This window comes from Globicephala melas, chromosome 8 (assembly GCF_963455315.2).
Source record: "Globicephala melas chromosome 8, mGloMel1.2, whole genome shotgun sequence".
Taxonomy (NCBI): Eukaryota; Metazoa; Chordata; class Mammalia; order Artiodactyla; family Delphinidae; genus Globicephala; species Globicephala melas.
The window spans coordinates 52,972,415-52,997,723 of record NC_083321.1 but is presented as its reverse complement, the minus strand read 5'-3'; the positions used below and the strand labels follow the sequence as shown (position 1 = coordinate 52,997,723).

Genomic DNA, 25,309 nt, shown 5'->3' with positions numbered 1-25,309 from the left:
TAGCAGCCAGAGTGACTTTTAAAAAACATAAATCAACCCATATCATCCCCCTTCTTGAAGCCCTTCAGGGGTTTCCCACTCCACTGAGAATAAAATAGAAACTCCTTCCAGTGGCCTCAAGGCCCTGGCTGACTCTCTTACCTCTTCTGATGGCACTCCTTCCCTTTTCTCACTATGCTACAGCTACACAGGGCTGCTCTGGTCTTTTCTGTCCTTCCTTCCTTCCTCTCTCTTGCAACTAATTCCAATTACATTTATCGAGTGCCTTCTATATGAAAAGCCCTTTCAAATGCAATCTCAATCATCACAATGAATTTAAGATGTAAATATTACCTCATTTTACAGGTGAAGAAATTAAGCTCTGAGAGATTACATGATCTGCCCAAAATACAGGTATCTTCTCCCATGCCCCTCACCCTGAATTTTTTCAGATATATCAAGCCCATTCCTCCATATCCTCCATCATGACCGCTCCCTCTTCTAAGACTGCTCCTCCCCCAGCTGTAGTGTAGTTGGTTCCTTTCAGCCTTCAGATTTTGGCTTAAATGTTTCTCCTCAGACAGGTCTTCTCTGACTGTTTTATCTACAGTTGGTTCCCCTATTCTCTAAGATAGTGTATTCCTTTATTAAACACTTTTTAAATACTTATTTTCTTGTTTATTGCCTGTCTCCCTCAATAGGTTGTATGCTCCATGAAAGAAGAGAATATATTTGCTTTTTCCATCATTATATCCTCAAAACACAGCACAGTGTCTGGCATTCAGGTGCTCAACTGATATTTTTTTCAGTAAATGAATATTCTGTATCCCTGCAACCTGACACAGGGCTCAAGGTACTTAATAGGTTTATTAAATAAACGAAGGAATGAAAGAATGGGGGAAAAGATGTGTCATGAGCTTCAAGACACCATAACATAAAAGTAACACCTAAAATTAACACCAAAGCACATCTGTATGACTTACAGAGATTAGAGGGAACACTGTACAATGGAAACCAGACAAATCCCAGCAAGATCATTGCTTAGCTTTTGTGGTCTCATGCAAGTCACTAAATAGCTCATTTACACGTTGTAAAATGAGATTATACCACCTTCCTCATAAGGCAAAATGTCTTGCCCTTAAATAAAATCTTAACAATCATGTAAAACAGGTAGTACATGAACTAATGTGCTCACATACTATCAATTAGAAAATCAACCCAAAGCTTAGATGACTTGTTCCAAAATAGATGGTTTCTAGAAGGGGAACCAGGACTCAAACATAGGTCTTCCCATTCCTGTTTTAATCACTCTTCCTTTTTTTTTTTAATTTATTTTTTATTGAAGTATAGTTGAATTACAATGTTGTATTAATTACTGCTATATAGCAAAGTGACTCAGTTATACATATATTTACATTCTTTTTCATATTCTTTTCCATTATGGTTTATCACAGGATACTGAATATAGTTCCCTGTGCTATACAGTAGGAACTTGTTGTCTGTCCATTCTATATATACCAGTTTGCATCTGCTAATCCCAAAATCCCACTCCTCTCCCCCTTGGCAACCACCAGTCTATTCTCTGTGTCCCTGATTCTGTATCTGTTTCATAGCTAGGTTCATTTGTATCACTCTTCTTATGTCCCAACTACTTGTAAGTCTTGTTGTAAAGGACAAAGGAGGTAATATATTAAAACAGTCTTAAATGTTAAAGGACCACAAATAACATTTTCTTTATAGGGAAATGGAAGAAAGTCCCAATCAGAACTAGTAATGCTTTCTTCTTGAATAACTTATTCCCAAATAGATTAATGTGCTAGCTTTGGGACTAATCTACACAACTACTTAACAGTCCTCAAAGCATTGTTTATATTAGGAGAAAAGAACCCACTTTGCTAACAATAAAAGTAATCTTTCTAACCAATATGCCGAATAAAATAAGTTCTTTTCTCTGGCATACTGGTAAAGGGATTAGGAAAAATATTTTTAAATATAGCAATTACTATGAATCATATCTATAACATCTGTAATGTAAATTTATTTTAGTTAAAAGAGGACAGAAATGACAGTATAACAAGTTTAACCTACGGGGGTGGGAATGTCACAGAATTAAATTTTCAAATACATTTTACATCAGCAGAAATATGGTTTTCTAAATAGAACAAATTAATGTTTATTGCTTTGCTCCCAACACAAATTTTTCATGAAAAATCAAACCAAAAGGACAGGGATATTATTAGTATTCTTGAGAATCCTACTGTCTGATTTTCTCAAAGCTCATTCAAAAAGTATTTTCTTTTAACTTTCAAATAGAAAGTTCAACAATTTTTTTGTTTTTTCATGACTAGACCAAATATCCTCTTAAGTCTTCCATCAGGGAATCTGACTCTATATACTTACAATTGGGAAGGGACAGAAGGTCCAGAAACCCTTCTGGATAAAGTGCCAGGCAACCAACATTTCAAGCTATCTCTCTTTTTCCCTGCAACATACCCATACATTATACCAAATCTTTAGAAGTATAAGACATAAAATACCTTGGAAGTCCTCAGAATTAGGCAACTTGACACCACATACAAAGTAATCCTTATGCTCATTCTGTAAATACAACCAAAGAATGAAATTAATTTTGTTTATGTATAAAGAAGTTCTAAATCTAAAAAATTTACGTCAGTATTAATTCAAAGACAATACTGTCATAGACTCAAATTATTAACCAAACTGTTGAAGCTGAATGATGAGTACATGATGATTTATTATACTATTCTGTACACTGATATACACTTCAAATTCTCTATACTAGAAACATTTAAAACATCATATCTAAGCAAAAAACCGTGTCAAATTTTAATCGTAAAACTATTGTTTGACCAATTCATAGCTATAAATGAAAATTTTTAAGTAGAATTAACAAGATTCTGTGAGCAACCTAAAATCCTATTAGGTTTCCTCTCAAAAAATTAGTCTTTTAAGTCTCTTTTCATTAAAAAGAAAACAAAACCACCAAATCTAGCAGATTTAGTTCTCTAAAAAAAATCCTAACCAGTTACATTTGTATTTACTCTAAGAAACCAGATTCAGAAACTTAATATCCTGACAGTTACCTCAGGAATATCTTAGGTAATACTAATAAATATAAATTAATTAGCCGTTATATTTTTAAAGCAATGCACGTGTATCTGCATCTATGTGTCAGATATGGTGAAAGCTGATAATTTGGTTGAGTGAAAAGGTCCTAAAGAAACCAGAAATAATTTGGCATTCTTTCAGATGAAGATGAGTGCACCCCACCACCAAACTGATAGAAAAAAAATCAAATGGTGGAACCTAATGCCAACTAATTCCAAATCTACTTTTTAAATAAATATTAGCTTCTGAATGAATCATGACAGAGCATATGATTAAGACCAGAGCAATGAGTTTTTGCTTTGAGAGAAAATTTCAAACAGAAATCATCTTAAAAAAATTTTTTTTCCCCCCAGAAAATCTGAAACTTACCAAATCAATAGGGTAAATGTAGGAAAGCTCAGATAGTAATTGCCTGCAACGAATTGTCAACTGGGCATTAGTCTTCAGAAAGAGTTCTCTAATGAGGAAAAAAAAGCACATTTGTTAAAAAAAACATGTTTGCATGCTTTCTCACAGTTATTTCCACCTAACTGATGCAGAGAGAAAGATTAATGGTCTGTACTGGGCCACAGAAGTAGAAGCAAGAATAATAGCTAACGTGAGTCATGACCTATCACTAAATACTATCAATCAAGCTAACTGTACTGAGGCCTATTTTACGTGTCCAGCACCAGGCTAAGAGATGTGAAACGTACAAAATCACTGGCTGGGCACCTACTACTACATGCCAGGAGCTTCACAAATGGCTTTAATTACTACAACAACTTACTCGGTTGATATTACTATACCCATTGTACAAACAAGAAAACAAGATTTAGAGAGGCTCAGTAAGCTGACCAAGGTCTCATTTAACCTGAGGCCAATTTGTTTTTAGGAAATATCCATATGGTATTTCCTCAAAAAAGTATTCTATTTTCATTTACAACTACAGATGTTATAACTACCTCAAAAAATAACCTGCTGCCATATTACAAAAATAACAGAATAAAAAAAGGACAAAGCAAAAAGCTGTGGCAATGAGATGATGTAGCTCTTCTTGAACTATTTAAGAAACATGACCAACAGCTAAAATACCCGTAGAGCATATTACCTGCTCAGCTGTGTCAACAATTAAAAAGGAGGTAATTTAGGAGAAACAGTAGGTCAAAGTGGAATCTAAAGTAGTACAATGCAAAGAGCACTGAAGACTTAAAGGGATTTAGTCCTGCTTTCCTAGTGAAATGGACAGAGTAACCTCCAGAGCTTTGCTTTCCTATCTGCAAACTGAGAGGATTAGATGATCTCCAAGGTTCTTTTCAGGTTTCTCAATTGCTAAGGTTTCTTAAAGAAAAATGCAGGATGGGATGACTTTCTAGGAAAAGTGAGTGAAGATGAGGAAAAGATCAGAGGTGGTAACAAGTTAAGCATGTGCTGGAAAAAATACCGGGAAAAACTATTAGCATTTGTTAAATGAATGTCACGGAGCGACTGAAATTAGCTACAGCTGTATGGGGCCATTTTATTGAAGGTTATTTGACAGCGAGGCAAAACAATCACCATTGGTTCTTAAGAAGAGAAAAAATGATGGTAAAATAGTATTTTAGGAGGGCTTCCCTGGTGGCACAGTGGTTGAGAGTCCGCCTGCCGATGCAGGGGACACGGGTTCGTGCCCTGGGTCCAGGAAGATCCCACATGCCGCGGAGCGGCTAGGCCCGTGAGCCATGGCCGCTGAGCCTGTGCGTCCGGGGCCTGTGCTCCGCAACGGGAGAGGCCACAAGAGTGAGAGGCCCGTGCACCGCAAAAAAAATAAAAATAAAAATAGTATTTTAGGAGAAGTCTGCTAGCAACATGGAGGATGAACTGAAAACTGGAGAGACTGATGTTAGAGAGAGAACCTGGGAGCTGCTGAGGTCAGCCAAGAGAGCTAACAGAAGTCTGAAGGAGTTACTGAAGAAAAACTGTAAGCTGCACTAAATGCAGAAGACAGGAAGAGGAGGAGATTCAAACATTATGTCACAGTGCTGTGGCCCTGAAATCTAGAACAGTGTCCATGCTTCCGATTCTGACTACATACTAGGAGGTCTCATAACCGACTCTAGCACAGTAGGTGTTGAACAAGTGAAAGTGGCATTGAACATATTAACTGGTACTAATACCGGCAGCTTTAAAAAATACTCCTTTTCCAAATCCTCTCCTCAAAGTAAACTCGACACTCATAACAACCATTCTCAGTGTTCCATTTACCTTTTCGCAGTACACTCCTTCCTCAACTCATTTAGGGATTCCTTCTGGAGTTGAAGCTTGAGGTGCTCAGCCGAAAATGCACTTCCTAGAGAGAGACGAAAGGAGACAATTCCAGATGGAACACTGCAGACAGGACTGCCCAGTCACAACCGAACAGGCAGAGCCCAGTCCCCTGACTGTGAGAGGGAAATAAAAAGAGTTAAAAGGTAAAATGGGTTGGGGTTGGAGGACTTCTGGGGGAATTAATGAGAATAAACTTCCTATTGCTTCCTTTTTTTGTTGTTGTTGTTGCTTCCATTTTTATACAGCTTCTAGCAGGAGTCAAAGAGTAAGAGTCTAGGATTCTCTGCCTACAGAATTCTGGGTCACTGACGAAGAAACCTGGATGCAATTTTCAAAATTCAGACAACTTCATTTTTTAAAAAACTGGCTATGGACTCTGGGTGCTAAGGATGATTCACTAAAGGTTCATCAATTGTAACAAATGTACCACTTTGGTGGGGGAAGCTTTGCACAGGTGGGCGGTTGGGAATATATGGGGAATCTGTACCTTCTGTTCAATTTTGCTATGAACCTAAAACTGCTCTAAAAAGTAAAGCTTAATTTTTTCTAAAAAGGTGGTTAATTTGTTTTTAACTGCAAATGCTATATAACATTACTGAAAGTATAAAAAGTAGAGCAGGAAAAATTACCTGCATATTGACTACTACAATATAGTTCATCAATATTAAGTTTTTTATGAAGTTTCATCTTATTCATATACATAAGTAGTTTTAGTTACAATCATAGTGTGCAGGAAATGTGTATTCTGATTTTTCCAAATTATGTCTCAAGCATTTTTACATGTTGACAGATAGTCTGAGTTACAATGTTTAATGGCTTGTAAAATTTAACTCCATAGATGTGAATTAAAAGAATATTCCACATTTTAACTGATACCCCAATACCTCAATTCCACTACAGGATTGCTTTAGCATTGCAATGATTAATATTTGTGTATAAGCCTGGTCTTTTGTATTTATATCAACTTTGGAACTTCCATTTTCATTCATGTGATCGTAAAATCCTTTTACATCTTCCTACTCTAAGAAAATGAGCCTGTCTCAGGAAATTCCAAAGGTCCTGAAACACAGAAAAATAGTCTTAGATCCTGACATACTAAGTTCTAGATCTTAAAAAGAAGCTTAGGGACTTCCCTGGTGCCGCGGTGGTTAAGAATCCGCCTGCCAATGCAGGGGACACGGGTTCGATCCCTGGTCCGGGAAGACCCCACATGCTGCAGAGCAATTAAGCCCCGTGTGCCACAACTACTGAGCCTGTGCTCTAGAACCCGTCAGCCACAACTACTGAAGCCCGTGCGCCTATAGCCTGTGCTCTGCAACAAGAGAAACCACCGCAATAAGCCCGCTCACTGCAACTAGAGAAAGCCGGCATGCAGCAATGAAGACCCTACACAGCCAAAAAAAAGAAAAAAGAAAAAGCAGCTTAGTTTCATGAACTGTGATCTAACAGGAAAAGGTGCCCTAAACTCTTCCGCACATCTAGGGAGGAACAGGAAGTAGGTTAATTGATCAAAGTACAGTTTGGACCTTAGAACTAAATTCACCAACCTAAGTAATTTTATCAACATATGTCTAAGCACCCTGCTCTTCTCTCTCAACTGTATTTAAATGACCAGTAAGTTGTTAACTCTGCTCCCCAAACAGAACTTAATCAAGGAATACCACTTATCTTCTTTAGCCCCAATATAATTCCTCACAAGATTTCCATATTGATAATAGATAGCATTGAGATAATCCCTCAATGATTTCAGAAGACACTTGGGTTGACACCTCTACCCCTCACCCAATGCACTTTTACCAGAAAGCACATGAATTCTTCCACCACTATACAAATTTGCAATGTTATTCTTCATCCCAGATAAAAGGCTGCCTCAATTCTAGTGAAAGCACAAATGGGCCAAGACAGATCTGGGTTTCAAAATGCAAATGTATGCACCCTCTTTAGCTTTGAATGTCTTTAAAACATATCACACGACCAAAAAGAAAACAAAAACAAAAACCCTTGCAAAACAAAGAAGGGAAACAAAATTTAAAAATACACAGCCAGCTAACAGATGGGGTAAAAAGTTAACAATAGGTAAATCTGGGTGAAGAATGTAAGTGTTCTCTGTACTCTTATTCTTGCAATTTTTCTGTAAGTCCAAAATAATTTCCAAATAAAAAGTAAAAGAGTAGATCCAAACCCAGAAAAAGGTCTCCTGAAAGGCTATGGTTTTCCCACAGGCTTTAACAGAACTAAGGCTTTAGAACACAGACTGGCAACATCTGTCCAACACATATCAGGTTCATTTTTCTGTTAAAAGGTAATATGCCTCATTGGTCACCAGGTGGTCTCTGGAACAAAACTGAGTGAGTCTGGTTTAATTAGGCTCAGGTAGAGAAGAATGAAGTATTTCAAGATACCTCAGAAAACTCAACCTAAGTTCCAAAAGTCACTTCATAGGAAGTAGTAACATTGAGGCAATGATGTGCTCAAGCTCTTTACATGTTGTTCAAGTTATATATTACCAGCCTGAATACTGCATGATTGGTGTTGTGTCCTCCTAAGGATATTACACATAGAAGCAATGATATCCATCTTTAAGACCATGGATATATCCTGCTTCTCATCTAACTTTCTCACTGTTGTGGCCTCTCCCACTGCGGAGCACAGGCTCCGCAGATTTAGCATTGATTGGTGTCTTCTGCTTGAATCAATTTTTACTACTATGGTTGCAAAATAATATTCCAACTTCAGTACTTCCTCCATACTTATCAGTCAGCATTCAGCATTCTTCTCTAAGCAAGAGCCCTTCCTTCTCCATCAGCTATCTATTATCAGTACGGAATCATGAATTCTCTTTTATTTTTCAAAGATTTATAATTCATTACTGGATTTAATTATTTTGGTGCTCAAGTGGTCCCAGATTTGACCAGCCTTCAGCCTTCTTCCAGTGCCCTTCTGACATACTACGATCATATTATTCAAAATATTACCTTATTTACTTTAATTGCTGCAGGATCTGTAGTGATATCCCCTCTCTCATTCCTGATACTGGTAATTCACGCTTTCTCTCTTTTTACTCAGTCAGTCTGGCTAGAGGATTATCAATTTTATTGATCTTTTCAAAGGACACCTTTTAGTTTCATTGACATTCTCTACTCTTTTTGTTTTCAATTTCACTGATTTCTGCCCTCGATTATATCCTTCCTTCTGCCTGATTTGGGTTTAATTTGCTCTTCTTTTCTAGTTAAGGTATAAGCTTAGGTTATTGAATGAAGGCCTTTCTTCTTTTCTAGTATAAGCATCAAATGATATAAATTTCCTCTAAGCATGCATCCCTTAAAATGTTGATATATTTTCATTTTCATTCACATCAAAATATTTTCCAATTTTCCTTGTTATTTCTTCTTTGACCCTGGTATGTATATGTATGTTTGTTGTACAATTTCAAAATATTAAGAGTTTTCCAGATATCTTTTAGTCAGTGATTTCTAGCTATTTCTGTTTTGGTGAGAGACAATACTTTGCATTATTTTGCATTTATTTGTTTTATGACACCAAATATGGCCTAACTAAATATTCCATATGTACTTGAAAAAAATGTATATTCTGCTGGTGTTCTACAGTTAATTAGGTCAAGTTAGTTGATAATGTTGTTAATGTCTTCTTTCCTTACTGATTTTCTCTCCACTTGTTCTATAAATTACTGAGAAATTAGTGTTACGGTTACCAACTATAATTGTGCATTTAGCCATTTCTCCTTTCAGTTCCATCAGTTTTTGATTTTTATATATATATATATATACACACACACACACATACACACACACACATATATATATAAGCTTGGTTGTTATATTCGTACATATTTAGAATTGTTACGTCTTTTCATGAATTTGAAATGTAATAATGTAATATCCCATAATGTAATATCCCTCTTTATTGCAGGTAATATTCATTGTTCTGAAGTCTACCTTGCCTGATATTACTAGAGCCACTTTGGCCTTCTTTTGGTTGGTATTTGCATAGTGCATTTTTTCCATTCTTTTACCTTTAATCTATCTATAACTTTAAATTAGAAGTGTGTTTCTTGTAGATAGGCTTTAGTTGGGTCTTTTTTTTTTATCTTTATAAAATCTGAACAATCTCTTTTTTAACTGAGGTATTTAGAACATTTACACTTAATATAATCATTGATACATTTAGATTAAGAACTACCATCTCGGGCTTCCCTGGTGGCGCAGTGGTTGAGAGTCCGCCTGCTGATGCAGGGGACACGGGTTCATGCCCTGGTCTGGGAGAATCCCACATGCCTCGGAGTGGCTGGGCCTGTGAGCCATGGCTGCTGAGCCTGTGCGTCCGGAGCCTGTGCTCCGCAGTGGGAGAGGCCACAACAGTGAGAGGCCCGCGTACCGCAACAAAACTACTATTTTGTTAGCTGTTTTCTCAATGTTCCGTTCCATTTATTCTTTGTTTCTTTATCCCTCTTTTTCTATGCTTTTGGATTTTTTTTTATGACTTCCTCTTTCTTCACTATCAGCTCATTCTTACCTCCCTCTAAAATTTTTAGTGGTTGCCCCAGAGTTTACAATATATAACTTAAATTAATAACAGTTTACCTTCAAATAAAATTATACCACCTCATGTAAAGTATAAAATCCTGACAACAGTACACTCCCAACTCTTCCCTTCCTCACTCGTAAAATACTTCACAAATTTTACTCTATGCATGTTATAAACTCTAAAACATTATTTTTGCATTAGAAAATCAACAGTCTTTAGAGCAATTAAAAATAAGAAAAAAATTTCTTTATAATATCTTCCTTTCAACCATTTCTGGAGCTCTCAATTTTTGTGTGTAGAGCTAAGTTTCTGTATGGTATCATGTTTCTCCTGCTGAAGAATTTCCTTTATTATTTCTTAAAGTATAAGACAGCTGATAATGAAATAACTTAGTTTTATGTGAAAGAGTCTCTTTGCACTTCAGTTTGGGTAATTTCTGTTGACCTATCTTCAAGTTCAATGATTCTTTCCTCAGTTGTGCTGAATCTACCAATGAGTCTGTCAAAGGCATTCTTCAGCTCATTACTGTGTTTTTGGTTTACAGTCTATCCATTAAACTGTTTCTTACAGTTTCCACCACCTCTCAGCTGAAATTTACCATCTGTTCTTGTATGTTATCCACCTTTCCACAAAATTCTGAAGCATATTAACCAGTTATTTTAAATACTCTCTCTGACAGTCCCAACATCTAAGTCATCTCTGAAGTCTTTTTCTGTTAATTTCTTCTCCTGTCAACCTTTTGTTGGTGGTGGTGGTGTTGGTGATGGTAGTGATGTTTTTTTGTTTTGTTTTTGTTTTGCTTTTTTTTTTTGGTCTCAAAAATTTTGATTTAATACTGAACATCATTTGCAGGGCAACAGAGAAAGAAAAAGACATGCTTTTTCTTCTGTTAATTTGGAGGAATGAGTCAATACAATCAAACCGAGCTGGATTTGGGTTCCGTTGCTGCCATGATTACCTTCAGTGCATCACATTCTTCAAATTGCCTCTAATTTTTCCCTTTTCGGGGGTGGTGGTGGCATTGGTGGTAATGGTGAAGATGGTCTGACAGAGGTGTTTTCTCAATGACACTATACTATTCCCAGATTTAGGTATTCCCTGTGAACCAGCACCTAAGTAAGGGTGTCTCACCATGCTCTTGCCTCTCCGCCTCAGTGACTTGTTATTCTGTGCTTTCTAGCCTGGCTGAGGAGGAAGGGAGGGAGTTCCTCTGTTGTCCTGGTTAAACCAGGCCATACTCTGTGTCCCTGGGTAGGGCTTTCTCAGTGATACTTTCCCTCCCCTAGGGATTGGTTGCCTTGAAATCTTAGTACTTGGATAGATTCAAGAAAAGTTATAATTTTGTACATTATCCAGCTTTCTCTCATTGTTAGTGTGGAAGTGATGCTCCTTGCACCTTTCTACATCCCAGAGGCTGGAAGTCAAATCTGAGGATATTAATTTAAGTTTTTTTAAAGCTCTTCTCTGTGCTTTGTATTTTCTGTTTCTTTTAGGTCAGCTATTCTGTTTGTTCAACCTGGTCTAATTCATAGTGTTTTCCTCAAATATCTGATGATCCTTGGTTTTCCCTTTAAATCCATGAATAAGTGATTAGGTTGGTTAGCATAGGTAATAATGCAGGTTTCCTTTGAAGCTATGAAGAGTTATTTACATAAAAGGCTTCACCCCTGAATAGCAGCTCAGCGTAAGTGGGCAGTTCTTGCTGACAATTAGCGTTCCTTCAAGGTACATATGCTGGGAGAAGGCAGTACCTTTACTTTAAATCACTATCAAATAAGGAGAAGTTTACTTTGGGATTATGTTACTTTAGGGTATTTCACTCTTAAGTAGAGCTGCCTTTCATGTCTCCCCTCTGGGTTGGTTGTAAAATTCCACAGTCAGGCTTTGCTCTACATTTCTATGCCAAAATCTCATACCACGGAACCTAACCAGGTCAGGAATCCATTATGTTTAGAAAGCAGTTGGAGCAAATGTTATAGGAAGTTACCCCAAATTCACAAAGGAAAGAAAATGGGCCAGAAGGCCCAGTTACCCTAATTATTGCTCCATCATTCCTGATTTCCATACCTGGGAATTGCAAGTTGAGGTATCTGAGAGCTCTACCAGAAACTCCCACTGCAGCCTTTTCCACTGGATTCCAGGTTGCAGTTTTCCTCTGCTCTAGTTTATTCATCAATACAATTCTATCTACTTTGTGTCTTTGAGAACTATGTCAAAAATCTTTGCTATTCCAATGGCACCCTCTTGTATTTTCACCATCACCAAGGACTTATTTTTTATGCATGTATCTTTATCATCATATCAATGAGTCACTGAGAGGGAGAGAAAGCAAATACATGGCTTGGTTTACCATACTTCGAAACTGCTTTCTGAAACCCTTGGCCCTATCCATGATACACCATGGCCCCCCTCTGTTCAGCAAGAACTCAAGTCAGACACTTTAATTTTAATAACCAAATGTCAATGCTGTCTCCTATAAATTGAATAGCTGAAGAATATGAATCTTGTTTCAATCAACTAAACAAAACACAGACTCTGTAGGCTCCCTCTCACCGAGAGTTTGGTCTCAGACTGGCCAGTGGCCAGCTCCTGTCAAAATTACAGTTAAAACCAATAAATTGTCATTCTTCTGAGCTTTCTACATCAAGGCAGACGACCAGAAAGCAATATACTTCGACTATTTTAGTTTTTCTCCCCACAGAAATGCCTTTTCTGTACTATGATTTATGATGCTCCCGTTCTCAAGGGTTAATAGATATTTCTTGCTGTAACTTTTGCAAAAATTTGCAATTGACTGTATTTCATTATGATATCTAATATCTAGCACATAAGAAACTGCATGCTAAATTCCTCTTGGAATTTGGTGCCAAGAGAAGATTTTTTTCTCCCTAAAGAACTGATATACTTCCTTGTAACAGGCAAAGGGAAGCACTGATACCTTTCATAACTCTACACAATTGGCTTGACAGCTAAGAAGGTCAGAGTTAATTTAATGCTTAAAAACAATAGGCAGATCCTATGGGAGGAAGTGTACTATACTGGAAAGCCCATGGACTTAGGAATCAGAAAGAGCTGGGTTAAATTTTACTTTCACAACTCTAAACAAGTGTTAAGTTCCCTGAACTTCATTTTCCTCATCTGTAAAATGGGGATAATTTCACTTTTACTGAATATTTGCATTTTTTCAACCTGCTCCCATGAAGCTCCAAGTAGAGAGAGAAAAGTACACAACCAGCCTGATTGATTTTACCTTAAAAATAACAACCACAAAGCACAAATAGGCACCACATCCAATAATCCTATTACAATTTCCTCCTTAGTCTGCTTTCTCATTCTTGGAGATGACTACTCCATACATTCCCCCCAATCCTTAAACCTCCTCTAAGTCCAATATATTAATTACCTTACCTCATAAACCTTGAAATAATAGAAGGATTTCTTCATAATCCTACCTACAACCTAATATGAAACTCGGCAGCCTCCATGCCATTTTCTTAGCCTTCTCCTCCTGTTCAATGGATAAGGCAAATATCTTCGCTTACACTTTGAATTCCTTCTTCTCCAACCTCATGTCATGCTGCTACTCTCTTCCTTACAAATTATGTTCCAGCTACAGTGGCGTCCTTTCTATCCTACAATACAGGCACTTCCTATGTCCAAGCCTTTTCACGTGCTGTTCCCATTGTTGTTACCCCAGCAATTCTTATCTTGCAAGACTGAGCTCCTCAAACCATCCTTTTCTGAGCAATCTTTGTAAAAATGGTCTCCCATAGTTAACTTCTATCACCACAGCTTGTTTCTAGTCCTTCTCACAATCTGACATTTACTTTATTTGTTGGTTTCTTGTTTACTATCTTACCCATTAGGTAATTATCCAAAATTGGAAGTCTTGATTCTTCCCCTTTCTCCCTTTCCCCCAACATCTGCTTCTCCTCCAATATTTGTTCTGATGAATGGTTAATTATCTGGCCAGTTGTCCAAACCAGAAATTGGCAACTATCTAATTTTTTCTCTCTCCTTCTCTCCTCCAATCCACTAAACCATTAACAGTAGAGTCCATCATTAAATACCTCTTGAATCCACACACTTCCTCCTCCCTTTACATTTCCAAACTGTTTAGATTTTAATTATGTACTGCTTAGATTACTATAATAACTTCTGTCATGACAATTCTCTATGCTTAACTCTTCAAAGAGAATTTTCTAAAACATATGTCTAATCTCCTATATTATAGTCATCAACACAGTTGTATCTACTTTTTGTCTTTGAGAAATTTGCTTAAGTTATTTCAATAGATCTCCAAACTTTATGACATAACTTCCTTTATGATTAGGTTGTTATTTACCTCTCTAGCCTCTCCTGGGGACCTTTACTCAAAGGTTAGCTGAGGCTTTACTGGAATTACCTGAAATTCTCTACTCTACTTCCATGCCTCTGTATAGCTGTTCCCTCTACCTGGAAAGTCTCACCTTCCCTCCATAGCTATCTACTACATATTCTCCTAGACTCAGCTCAAGTGTCACCTCCTTTACATGGTGTTCTGATTTTCAGATGCTCATCTTCTGTGTTCCTATGGTACTCTCCATGTGTTTCTGTCATATAACCATCACATCTGTCATTCTGTTTCTAACATCTTACACAATGCCTGGTTCCTTCTGTCTGCTCCATAAATGATGAATAAATGAACTGACAAAGGCACGCGTGTACATACACACATCAATGCCCTTCCCACATCCTTTACATGCCTTACGATCTCCTTTTACTTCTGTGTTAAAACATCTAATTGTAAATGTATTTTTTGTAAATGCTACTTCCAATGCTTTTGGGTAATAAGCAGAGAAAAAATGATGACAAACCAAAATAAAATTCTGTCCGGTGGCTTATTTCTACACATCTATACTTTCCATGGCAAGTATAGGGGGAGAGGGGGAGATTAAAATATGACAGTTTGACTTTCTTACAATCCAGTTAAGATATTACTGAAATAAATCGTTACAAATATATGGAAAATGAATCATTCTGAAAAGAAAATCTGAGGTTTACTTAGAAACCACCTTTGCCTGCCCCACCACCAAGTTGTCTGTCTGTCTTTTACTGCCTTTCACAAGCTGCATACAGGCCAACAACTGAAAGTAAAGAAACTTTAATAAATCCCAGGGGAAAATTATCCTTAGGTCCCCAAAATTTTGAAAGGCAGATATTAATTTTGAAGGAAATTTGTTTAGGAATTCCTGTCAGATGGCTCCAGGAAAATCAGAGCATGTATACAGACGAATAAAATTTAAATTTGCCGTCATTTGTAATAAATATATCTTGAATTGTAAGGTCTGTGAGAACTAATTTTTCAACTTGTGACCTTAGAACCTATGAGGAGAAAATTGTTACACAATGCTTAATAATGTCTTTGTAAGTTCAAATAGAAATCTATAACCTTTTGATAGAAGCGAAAGCACCAATTTAAATATATTGTGTGATCCTTCTTTAATCTGAGATGCAGGCCAAATAAGCATAATAATTTACTGACCAAGCAGAAGCTAATTAAATAGAACAAACCATATATATATTTTTATATATATATATATATTTCACCTTAATTACTCAAATTTATTGCAAAATGACCATAATTATCATAATTGATGGAAACTTCATATAAATCATTTCTTATTGTGGCAATAAAGGATCGAAACTTTTTATTCACTGAAATTACCAAGAGGAGTTTCTCTCCCCAGATCTGAGCAATGAAATCTGACACTTCTGACCTCTTCTACACACAATGTCACTTACAGAATGAGTTCCTGCTCTTGCTTACCAAAACAGACCGAAGACTGTAAAATAGGAGTTGAGTATGGCTGATTAGAGAATTCCAATAGGTCATTCCCACCTAATGGAGGCTTTCCAGTTAACAAATGGCATCTATAGATACATCTGGGTCAGAGAATCTTCTTTTTTTTCCTTTTCTTCTTTCATTGCTGGGAAATTTATCATTAGCATAAAACTTCAAAAAATAAAGAGATTCACCAAAAAAGGTGAAGAGATCCCTATCCTTTCTGTCAATCCTATCTCCTAAGATAACCAGAATCTCAGAGCTATAAGAAATCTTGACTATATAACTCAAAATTTTGTTTGGTTTGTCTGTGAAAAGGAAATTAGCCCCAAAAGTTGGATGATTTGCCTAAGGACAAACTGAGAGACTGACAGATCTTTAATCCAGATCTCTTAGTTAAGATACAACCAAATCAAAAAAATCTTTGGAGAAAATTCACTTTACTCATCCTGTAATAAAAATGAATATAGCAGAACAAAGTTCTCCATATAAGTCCATAGGTAAAATGGAAAACTAGCAAACCATCAGTTTATCTGTTAGACATATACCAGAGAAAGCAACAACGATATTATGTTTAGTTAGAAACAGGACAGGCTTTGGAATGAAATAAATCAAAATCGGAATCTGGATCTGTTACTTATCTATGCAACCTTGAGAAATGTCTCTAAGCCCCAGTTTTCCTCATTTGGAAAAAGGGAGTAATAATTATTATCTCTTAGTACTATTTTAAGAATTAAATGATAATACCATAAGTGAGAAAAGATCTGGCATGCTACAGGATTTCAATAAAAATTACCTGCTTCCTAGGATTTATGTAGGATTCAGATTTTGCAAAGTTTTAGATAGTATGGAATAGTGAGAAAAGCACAGAATTTGGAGACAAAAGGTCTAGATCTACATTCCAACTTTGCTCCTGTCTGTTTGTACCTCGCTAAGTCACTTACCTTCTCAGCATCTCATATATAAAATGAAGATAACAATATTTGCCATACTTAGCTTAAAGGATACTTTAAGGATCAAATATGATCATCTTTGTGCAAGCACTTTCTAACTATAAAGTACTACATAGACGTTATCATTAATATCAAGAAACTAATTGGATTAAAAAGTAGTTCCTTCCTACAAAGATTAGGGAACTCTGCTTTTATAAAGTTAACATCACTCCCCAGGCACCACTGAAGAGTTCTTAAATTTTATCAACATGTTTAAGTGTGTTTCAGTTCTACTAAACACATTTCCTTAAGACCAATGTTTCATACCATTTTCTAAACCAAATTTCAAGCAAATTAATTTAGAGTGCTGCTTCTCATTTCAAAGATTTGGGGGTTGAGTTAGAGCAAAAGACCCTGTAAACCAATATATAATTAGTTAATGTGAAGGTTATTTGGCTTGAGACACTAATGAGGGGAAATCTGTTTTTTTTAATTAAACATCATAACTAATGTATCTGCCGGAAATGAAAATATATACATTAATAAACATTAATGCTGAAAAGATCAGCCCGTGACCCAGCTGGAAGTTGCTGTAGACCACAAATTGAGAACCACTGCCTTCCGGGAACGGGAAGGGGAAACTTACAGGTATGGAGTAACGAGGCCCCTCAGAGTTCTGTGGTCACCCAGCAAGTCAGAGACAGGGATAGAAATTATCTTTTTGCCTCTTTGCGATAAATCATTCAGCCGCAATGAACTCTCATAAACAAAAGTATAAAATATATAATAGGTACTAATTTCTTCCAAATGTTTACACAAATTAATCCCTATGGCACTGCTATGAGGTGCTATCCTTACTGCACAGATGTATAAAAAGATTCAGAAGTTAATTAGCTCCTTTATGGTCACTCAGAAAAATCAGTAGCAAAGACAAAATGTCACATATTACTGACTCTGTATCCTAACTGAGCTTTTGGGCTGAGAACCAAGTATGCAGATAAGCACCAAGTGTCAAAGAGAAGTCGTGATATGTAAGAAGCCACCAGTAACATTTTTATTAGCCAATCACTTCACTATTGGCTAGCCAACACACTAAATCAAAGCTGCACACGCAGTGACAAATACGTTCTTCCGCTTCATGTCACCAGTATCAGTGACTCCAGTGCTTCTAAAATATTTTAACTTGGCTCAAGATTCATTAAATAGTACATTCACGTAAGCAAACAAGAATGATGTTCACCACAAATGAACTTTTAATAGATAAGAAAGAGTCCCTGGTAACCTAGCAGAATCACTATAAAGAACAGTGGTCCCTAACAAGTAGATTAGGATCTACTGGTACTGAAATATGGTTATCTGTATCTAGCCAACCCTTCTTTCCAACCCCTCAGATCTTACCACCGCAGTACATAGAGATTCCCAATGGCAGAAAAGTACAGCCAATAGCAGCACTCTTTCTCCTGCTTAGATTTGAGCCCAAAGTGCCAACATTAGATCCTAACCCGCCCATGATTCTACGAGTTCAGAGAAATATAAAATAATACTCATCTCAAAAAACATATATAAAAGCGGGATGAAAGCTCCTGAAGTACAAAGTCAGTGTTAAAAGCCAACAATTCTGACCCATTCTGGCAAATACATATTTAACTTGAGCATTACCAGCCTTTCTTTCCATGATAAAGTGGAGATACAAGAATGTGCTGACTAATTCTGACTTGGACTGTCAGAATTAAAACAGGGATTTACAAAATCCTATCATCTTCCTTCGCAGCACTGTTTGGTATCAGTAACTTTGAACACAGGCTCTGTCATAACTTGCTATGTGGGTTTGGGCCTCTGAAACTCAGTTTCCTCATCTATAAACTGGATAATAATATATGATATCTTTATTAGTAGGGAGATAATAACAATACCTTTAATTCATAGGACAATTAGTAAGAACAAAATGAGATGAAGAATAGAAAACACATGACACTGCCTGGCACTAATAAGCATTCTACAAATATGAGCAATTATTATTACACCTCAGGCTTTTAAATGGGACAGAAGTCACTGTTTAGAAGTTCACCTGTTTCAAGGCTGGTGATAGACTTCTTGGGACTTCCCTCTATCAGTATAAGAGGGAAAAACACAACTGGGAACACAACTGAAGAACTGTATCTCCCTATCTTTTTACCATATGCCAGAATAATATACATTCCATGGACTTTACACATCACACTACTGATAAAAAGGGGGTATCATACTGTGATTGAGTTTCGGAATCAATAGAAAGATTTTAACCACATCACCTGTCATTGGTTGTGTGAACTTCAGTAAGGTTATTTACTGTCCCTGACTGTGACCTAGAGTTTCCTCAACTGTAAATGTAAATAATAGTACCTACCTAATAAAGTTACTGTGGTAATTAAATAACTAATATCTTACCTATAAGTATGATAACTGAAATACTGTAGCTATTATTTTTGCTTCTCTTATTAGAAAAAGGCAAAAGTCCCCAACCCCTCTAAAATCCTATAGTGTTTTCATTTTAAAAACTTATGGTCTTGAAAAAGATATGTAGACATACATGTTACAGGTAGCAGGCAATCTGAGTATTATAAAACTTGACGGTACTTCCAAAGCACCAAAGAAATGTGTCTTTTCACAGAAGATGAGACCTCTTAGAAGAGATCTTATATGTACACCACAGCTATCTATTTATTTGGAGTCATTCTAACAGAGACTCTATGGAAATGGACTTTGCTCATAATATGTCATGATTTTAAATGGCATTATCCCAGACTCTCAAGTATAAATGTTAATATGCAATCTGTATTGGAACACGGATAGTTCTGACAATCACTGCCAAAGAATATACACTTTTTCTACAGTATTTCTCATGACAATATCAGTTTTCCCAAATGAATACTAAGCTAGAAGCTACAGAAGTCTTCGTCCTTTAGCAGTGATGCCCGTAACATTAGACTATGATTCATTCCTTCAACAAATATTTATTGAATGCTTACTATGCCCCAGGCACTATCCCAACCCTCCGTGATCTTACTAGAGGAAGAAACAAACTAACAACTACAATGCTATAATGGAAAAGCACAGGTGCTATGGAAACACACCAAAGGGAAGAGAGCCAGTGAAGATTTCCTGGAGAAAGTGCCAATTAACAGAGGCGTAAATGCAAGTGAGACAGACTAAAGCAAATTTAAGTTTCTTTTAGTTCTAAAAGAACGTGAGTATGGCTAAAGCATTCAGATTGAGGTGGATCATAGGAGGCCATCTTCAGTCAGGAAGGACTTTAAATAAACAGTACAGAAGTTCAACAAGGTGTGATACAGGAATAAGACAGAAAGCATTTTGTTCCTATTTTTATAAGATCATTTCAATTTTACAACTCATCTGATCATCATACACATCTCTGCTACACAAAGTGTGCTCCACAGACCAGCAACATCAGCAGAACTTAGGAGCCTGTTAAAACTCAGCAGGATATCAACACAGTCATAAGTACTATTATTAACTTTACTTTAGAGATGAAGCCAAGTAATTGGACAAGGTTGCACAGCTGGCGAATAATGAAGCCAGGCATGCATCAAAGCACTCTGAATCAAAACCTATCCCTTTAAATTTAAACTATATTTTTCTAAAATTAACTGAAATGAAGTAAAATCACAGTTACAAAATTATTCTTTGAGTCTAACCTGTATTTCATACAGTGTAAAAATTTAAAACTTGTTAACTGTGGCCTACTTTATTCACATTCCAAATACACTGCCAACACAATTGATTTTCTGTTTGCCATTACATGTCATTTATTTATCAATCTCAACTGTCTGAAATACACTGAAAATAAATAGGTAGCCAAAAAGGGATGCATTGCAGATGAACTAAGGATAAAAGATTCATGCACTATATGTAATGCACATTACCTAGAAGAGAGCCCGTCAGAGCCTCACTCTGTGCTCATGCACGCTGGGTGCCACGTAAGGCACTACGCTGGGCACTAAGAAGGATACTAACATAAAAATGTAAAGCTTCTGCCCTCAAAGTCCAAACCAACTAATAAGTAAAATAAGCAACATCAAAAATACTATGGGGGGGACTTCCCTGGTGGTCCAGTGGGTAAGACTGCACTCCCAATGCAGGGGGCCTCGGTTTGATCCCTGATCGGGTAACTAGATCCCACACGCATGCCGCAACTAAGAGTCTGCATGCTGCAAACTAAAGATCCCACGTGACGCAACTAAGACCCGGCAAAGCATAAATAAATAAATAAATAAAATATTTTTTAAAAAATACTATGGGTCCACAGGAGGAGCAAGAAATCTCTGGATGAGGGAGAAAAAAGCCTCTAAAGAGAGCTCATATTTAAGTATGTCTTTGAAGGAGCAAAATAACTGAACCAAGTAGAGATGGGAAAAGCATATTCTCATAACAAGCACAGAGGTGAGAAAGCACAGGAAAAAGGCTTTTACTTCTGAATGATGGAATAACATACATCAGATTTACCCTCCCACTGTAAACAACTAAAAAATCATACAAAATTATACACGACAACAGCTTCAGGCACTGGATAAAGGCAGCCCAGGACAGTGGTTTCTGAGAGCAGGGAAACAAACAAGGTGAGCCTTATACTCCTCCAGCTTCCTGGGTGGGGAGTGTTTCTAGGCCACAATACAGAGCAGGTAGACAAATGAGAGCCCCAACAGTGTTCAGGAGACTCTTCTCTTCACACCATACACAAAAGTTAACCCCAAATAAATCACAGACATAAATCTAATAACTAAAATGATAAAAATTCTGGAAGAAAACAGGAGAAAATCTTAAGTGTCCTTGAGTTAAGCGAAGATTTCTACAAGACAAAGTTTATCTAAAAAGAAATGATGAATAAACTCAAAAGACATTATTAAGGAGAAAAATATGTAAAACATGTATCTGATAAATAACATGTATCTAGAGTATATAAAGAACTCTTAGACATCAATAATAAGATATTCTCAAACACTCCCAAAGGGAAAAAATTTTAAAAAGCAGCCAAAAAAGATCTAAACATTTCACCAGAGAAAAGATACAGATAACAGATAAGCACAGGAAAACATGTTCAACCTCATTCGTTATCAGAGAAATACAAATTAAAACCACAATGAGAAACAACCATACATCTCCTAGGATGGCTAAAATGAAAAATGTTTGGATATGAAGTAAATGGAACTCTCATGCATTGCTAGTGGGAATGCCAAACAGCGTAACAGTTTTATAAAGTTAAACACACTCTTACTATATACATTCAGCAAGCCTACCCCTAGTTATTTAACCAAGAGAATATGCCCGCACAAGGGCTTCTACTCGAATATTTACAGCAACTTTGTTCACAATAACTCAAGACAGGAACCAAATCTAGTATACAGATAAATGTATAAACAAATTGTGTGTGTGTATTCCACACACACACAGTGGAATAGTACTCAACAATAAAAAGAAATTCATTCCTGACACATGCAACCACATGGATAAATCCCAAAATCATTATGCTAAGTGAAAAAGAGCCAAATATAAAGAGTATATATTACATGATTCCATTTACATAAAATTCTATAAAAGGCAAATGATGTCAGAAAGCAGATCAGTAGTTGCCAGTGGTCAAAAGGTAGGGGAATGAACTAACTACAAAGAGGAAAGGGGAAATTTTTAGTGTGATGGAAATGTCTTTCATTCACCATCGTGGCAGTTACTTGTCTGACTATATTAGTTAAACTTATTAAATTGTATATTTAAAATTGATTAATTTTATTGTATATAAATTATACCTCAAGTAAACAGATTTTTAGAAAGATAAAAAGACAAAGAAATGAATGCTCACATACTGAACTCTTAAAAATTCATTAAAAAATAGTAACACAAAATGACAAAATGAGGAAATGATGTTAAAAATGTAAACCACAAAATAAAAACCACAAAGTTTATAATAAAACACCATACTTAACGGTGAAACACTGAAAGCTTTCTCCCTGAGACTAGAAACGAGACAAAGATATCCACTGTCACCACTTCTATTTAATATTATAATGGATGTACTAGACAGTGCAATCAGGCCAGAAAAAAAATTTTAAGGCATTAATTTTTCTCTCTTTTGTTTGGCTGTGTAGCGTGTGGGATCTTAGTTCCCCGACCAGGAACTGAACCCACCCCTCTGCAGTGGAAGTGTGGAGTCTTAACCACTGGACTGCCAGGGAAGTCCCTTAATGCATTAATATTAGGAAATAAATTAAAATGCCATTATTTGCAGGTGAACTGACTGTACACATAAAATTCAAAAGAATCTAACAACAATCAGAATTAATAAGTTCCTTGGATATACACACATAACTCGCAGATATCACGGGTCTGGTTCCAGACCACCACAACAAAGCAAATACTGTAATAAAGCAAGTCACATGATTTTTTTGGTTTTCTAGTACACATAAAAGTTACGTTTACACTATTCTGTAGTCTATTAAGTGTGCAATAGCATTATGTCTAAAAAAACAAGGTGCATACCTTAATGAAAATATACTTTGTTACTAAAAAAAAAAGTTAACCATCATCTGAGCCTTTGGAGAGTCATAATCTTTTTGCTGGTAGAGGGTCTTGCCTTGATGTTGATGACTGCTAATTGATCAGGGTGGTGGGTGCTGAAGGTTGGAGTGGCTATGGCCAATTTCTTTCTTTTTTTTTGCGGTACACGGGCCTCTCACTGTTGTGGCCTCTCCCGTGCGGAGCACAGCCTCCGGACGTGCAGGCTCAGCGGCCATGGCTCACGGGCCCAGCCGCTCCGCGGCATGTGGGATCTTCCCGGACCGGGGCACGAACCCGCGTCCCCTGCATCGGCAGGCGGACTCTCAACCACTGCGCCACCAGGGAAGCCCTATGGCCAATTTCTTAAAACAAGACAGCAATAAAGTCTACCACATAGATTGACTCTTCCTTTCACAACTTCTCTGTAGCATGCAGTGCTTGCTGTTTGTTAGCATTTTACCCACAGTAGAACTCCTTTCAAAACTGGAGTCAATCTTCTCTCAAGCCCTGCTGCTTTATCAACTAAGTTTATTTAATATTCTAAATTTTGTTGTTGTTTCAACAATCTTCACAGCATCTTCACCAGTAGTTTCCATCTCAAGAAACCACTTTCTTTGCTTATCTGTAAGAAGTAACTCCTTATCCGTTTAAGTTTATCATGAGCTTGTGGCATTTCAATCACATCTTCAGGCTCCACTTCTAATTCTAGTTCTCTTACTATTTCCACCACATCTGCAGAGCTCTTGGGTGACCAGGTACACTATCAATGAGCAGTGATATTTTGAAAGAAATCTTTTCTCCTAAGCTGTAGGTCTCAACAGTGTGCATAAAATATTCAGTAAACTATGCTGTAAACAGAGGTGTGTGCTGCTATCCAGGCTTTCTTTTTCCATTTACAGAGCACAGGCGGAGTAGATTTAGCATAATTCTTAAGGGTCCTAGGATTTTGAGCATGGTAAACGAGCACTGGCTTTGACTTAAAGTCACCAGCTGCATTAGCCCCTAACAACAGAGTCATCCTGTCCTTTGAAGCTCTGAAGCCGGGCATTGACTTCTCTTCTTTAGCCATGAACATCTTAGATGGCATCTTCTTCCAGTATATGGCTGTTTTGTCTTCACTGCAGCTCTGTTGTTTAGTGTAACCACCTACATTCATTATCTAGCTAGATCTTCTAGATAACCTGTTGCAGTTTCTACAGCAGCACTTGCTGCTTCACCTTGCACTTCTGTATTATTGAGAACGTCTCTTCCCTTAAACCTCACCGGCTAGTCTCTGCTAGCTTCAAACTTTTCTTCTGCAGCTTCTTCACCTCTCTCAGCCTTCACAGAATTGAAGAGAGTTAGGGCCTTGCTCTGGGTTAGGCTTTGGCTTAAGGGAATGTTGTGGCTGATTTGGTCTTCTGTCCAGACCTTTAAAACGTTCTCCATATTAGCAATACAGCTATTTCACTTTTTTATCATCCATGTACTCAATGGAGTAGCACTTTTAATTTCCTTCAGGAACTTTTCTTTGCATTCACAACTTGGCTGCTTGGCTCAAGAGCCTAGCTTTCAGCCTGTCTTGGCTTTCAAAATGTTTTCCTCACTAAGCTTAATCATTTGTATCTTTTGATTTAAAGTGAGAGACGTATGACACTTCCTTTCACTTGAACACTCAGAGATCACTGTAGGGTTATTAACTAACCTAATTTTGAAATTACTGTGGCTCAGGGAATAGGGAGGCCCCAGGAGTGGGAGAGAGACAGGGGAATGGCCAGTTAGTGCAACAGTCAGAACACACATAACGTTTATCGATTAAGTTCGTTGTCTTATATGGGCGTGATTCGTGGTGCCCCAAAACAAGTACAATTGTACATCAAAGATGACTGATCACAGATCACTATAACAAATACAATAATAATGTAAAAGTCTGAAGTATTGGGCTTCCCTGGTGGCGCAGTGGTTGAGAGTCCGCTTGCCAATGCAGGGGACACGGGTTCGTGCCCCGGTCCGGGAGGATCCCACATGCCGCGGAGCGGCTGGGCCCGTGAGCCATGGCCGCTGAGCCTGCGCGTCCGGAGCCTGT

General features: G+C 37.1%; 1 protein-coding gene across 1 annotated transcript in view; it reads right to left on the bottom strand.

Moving 5' to 3' along the window:
- Nucleotides 1-25,309, bottom strand: part of UVRAG (UV radiation resistance associated) — a 360,244-nt gene that overhangs the window by 133,636 nt on the left and 201,299 nt on the right. The window contains 3 exon segments of the mRNA XM_060303729.1: nt 2,517-2,577; nt 3,478-3,565; nt 5,332-5,416. Of these exon segments, the coding sequence (XP_060159712.1) occupies nt 2,517-2,577; nt 3,478-3,565; nt 5,332-5,416 (234 nt within the window).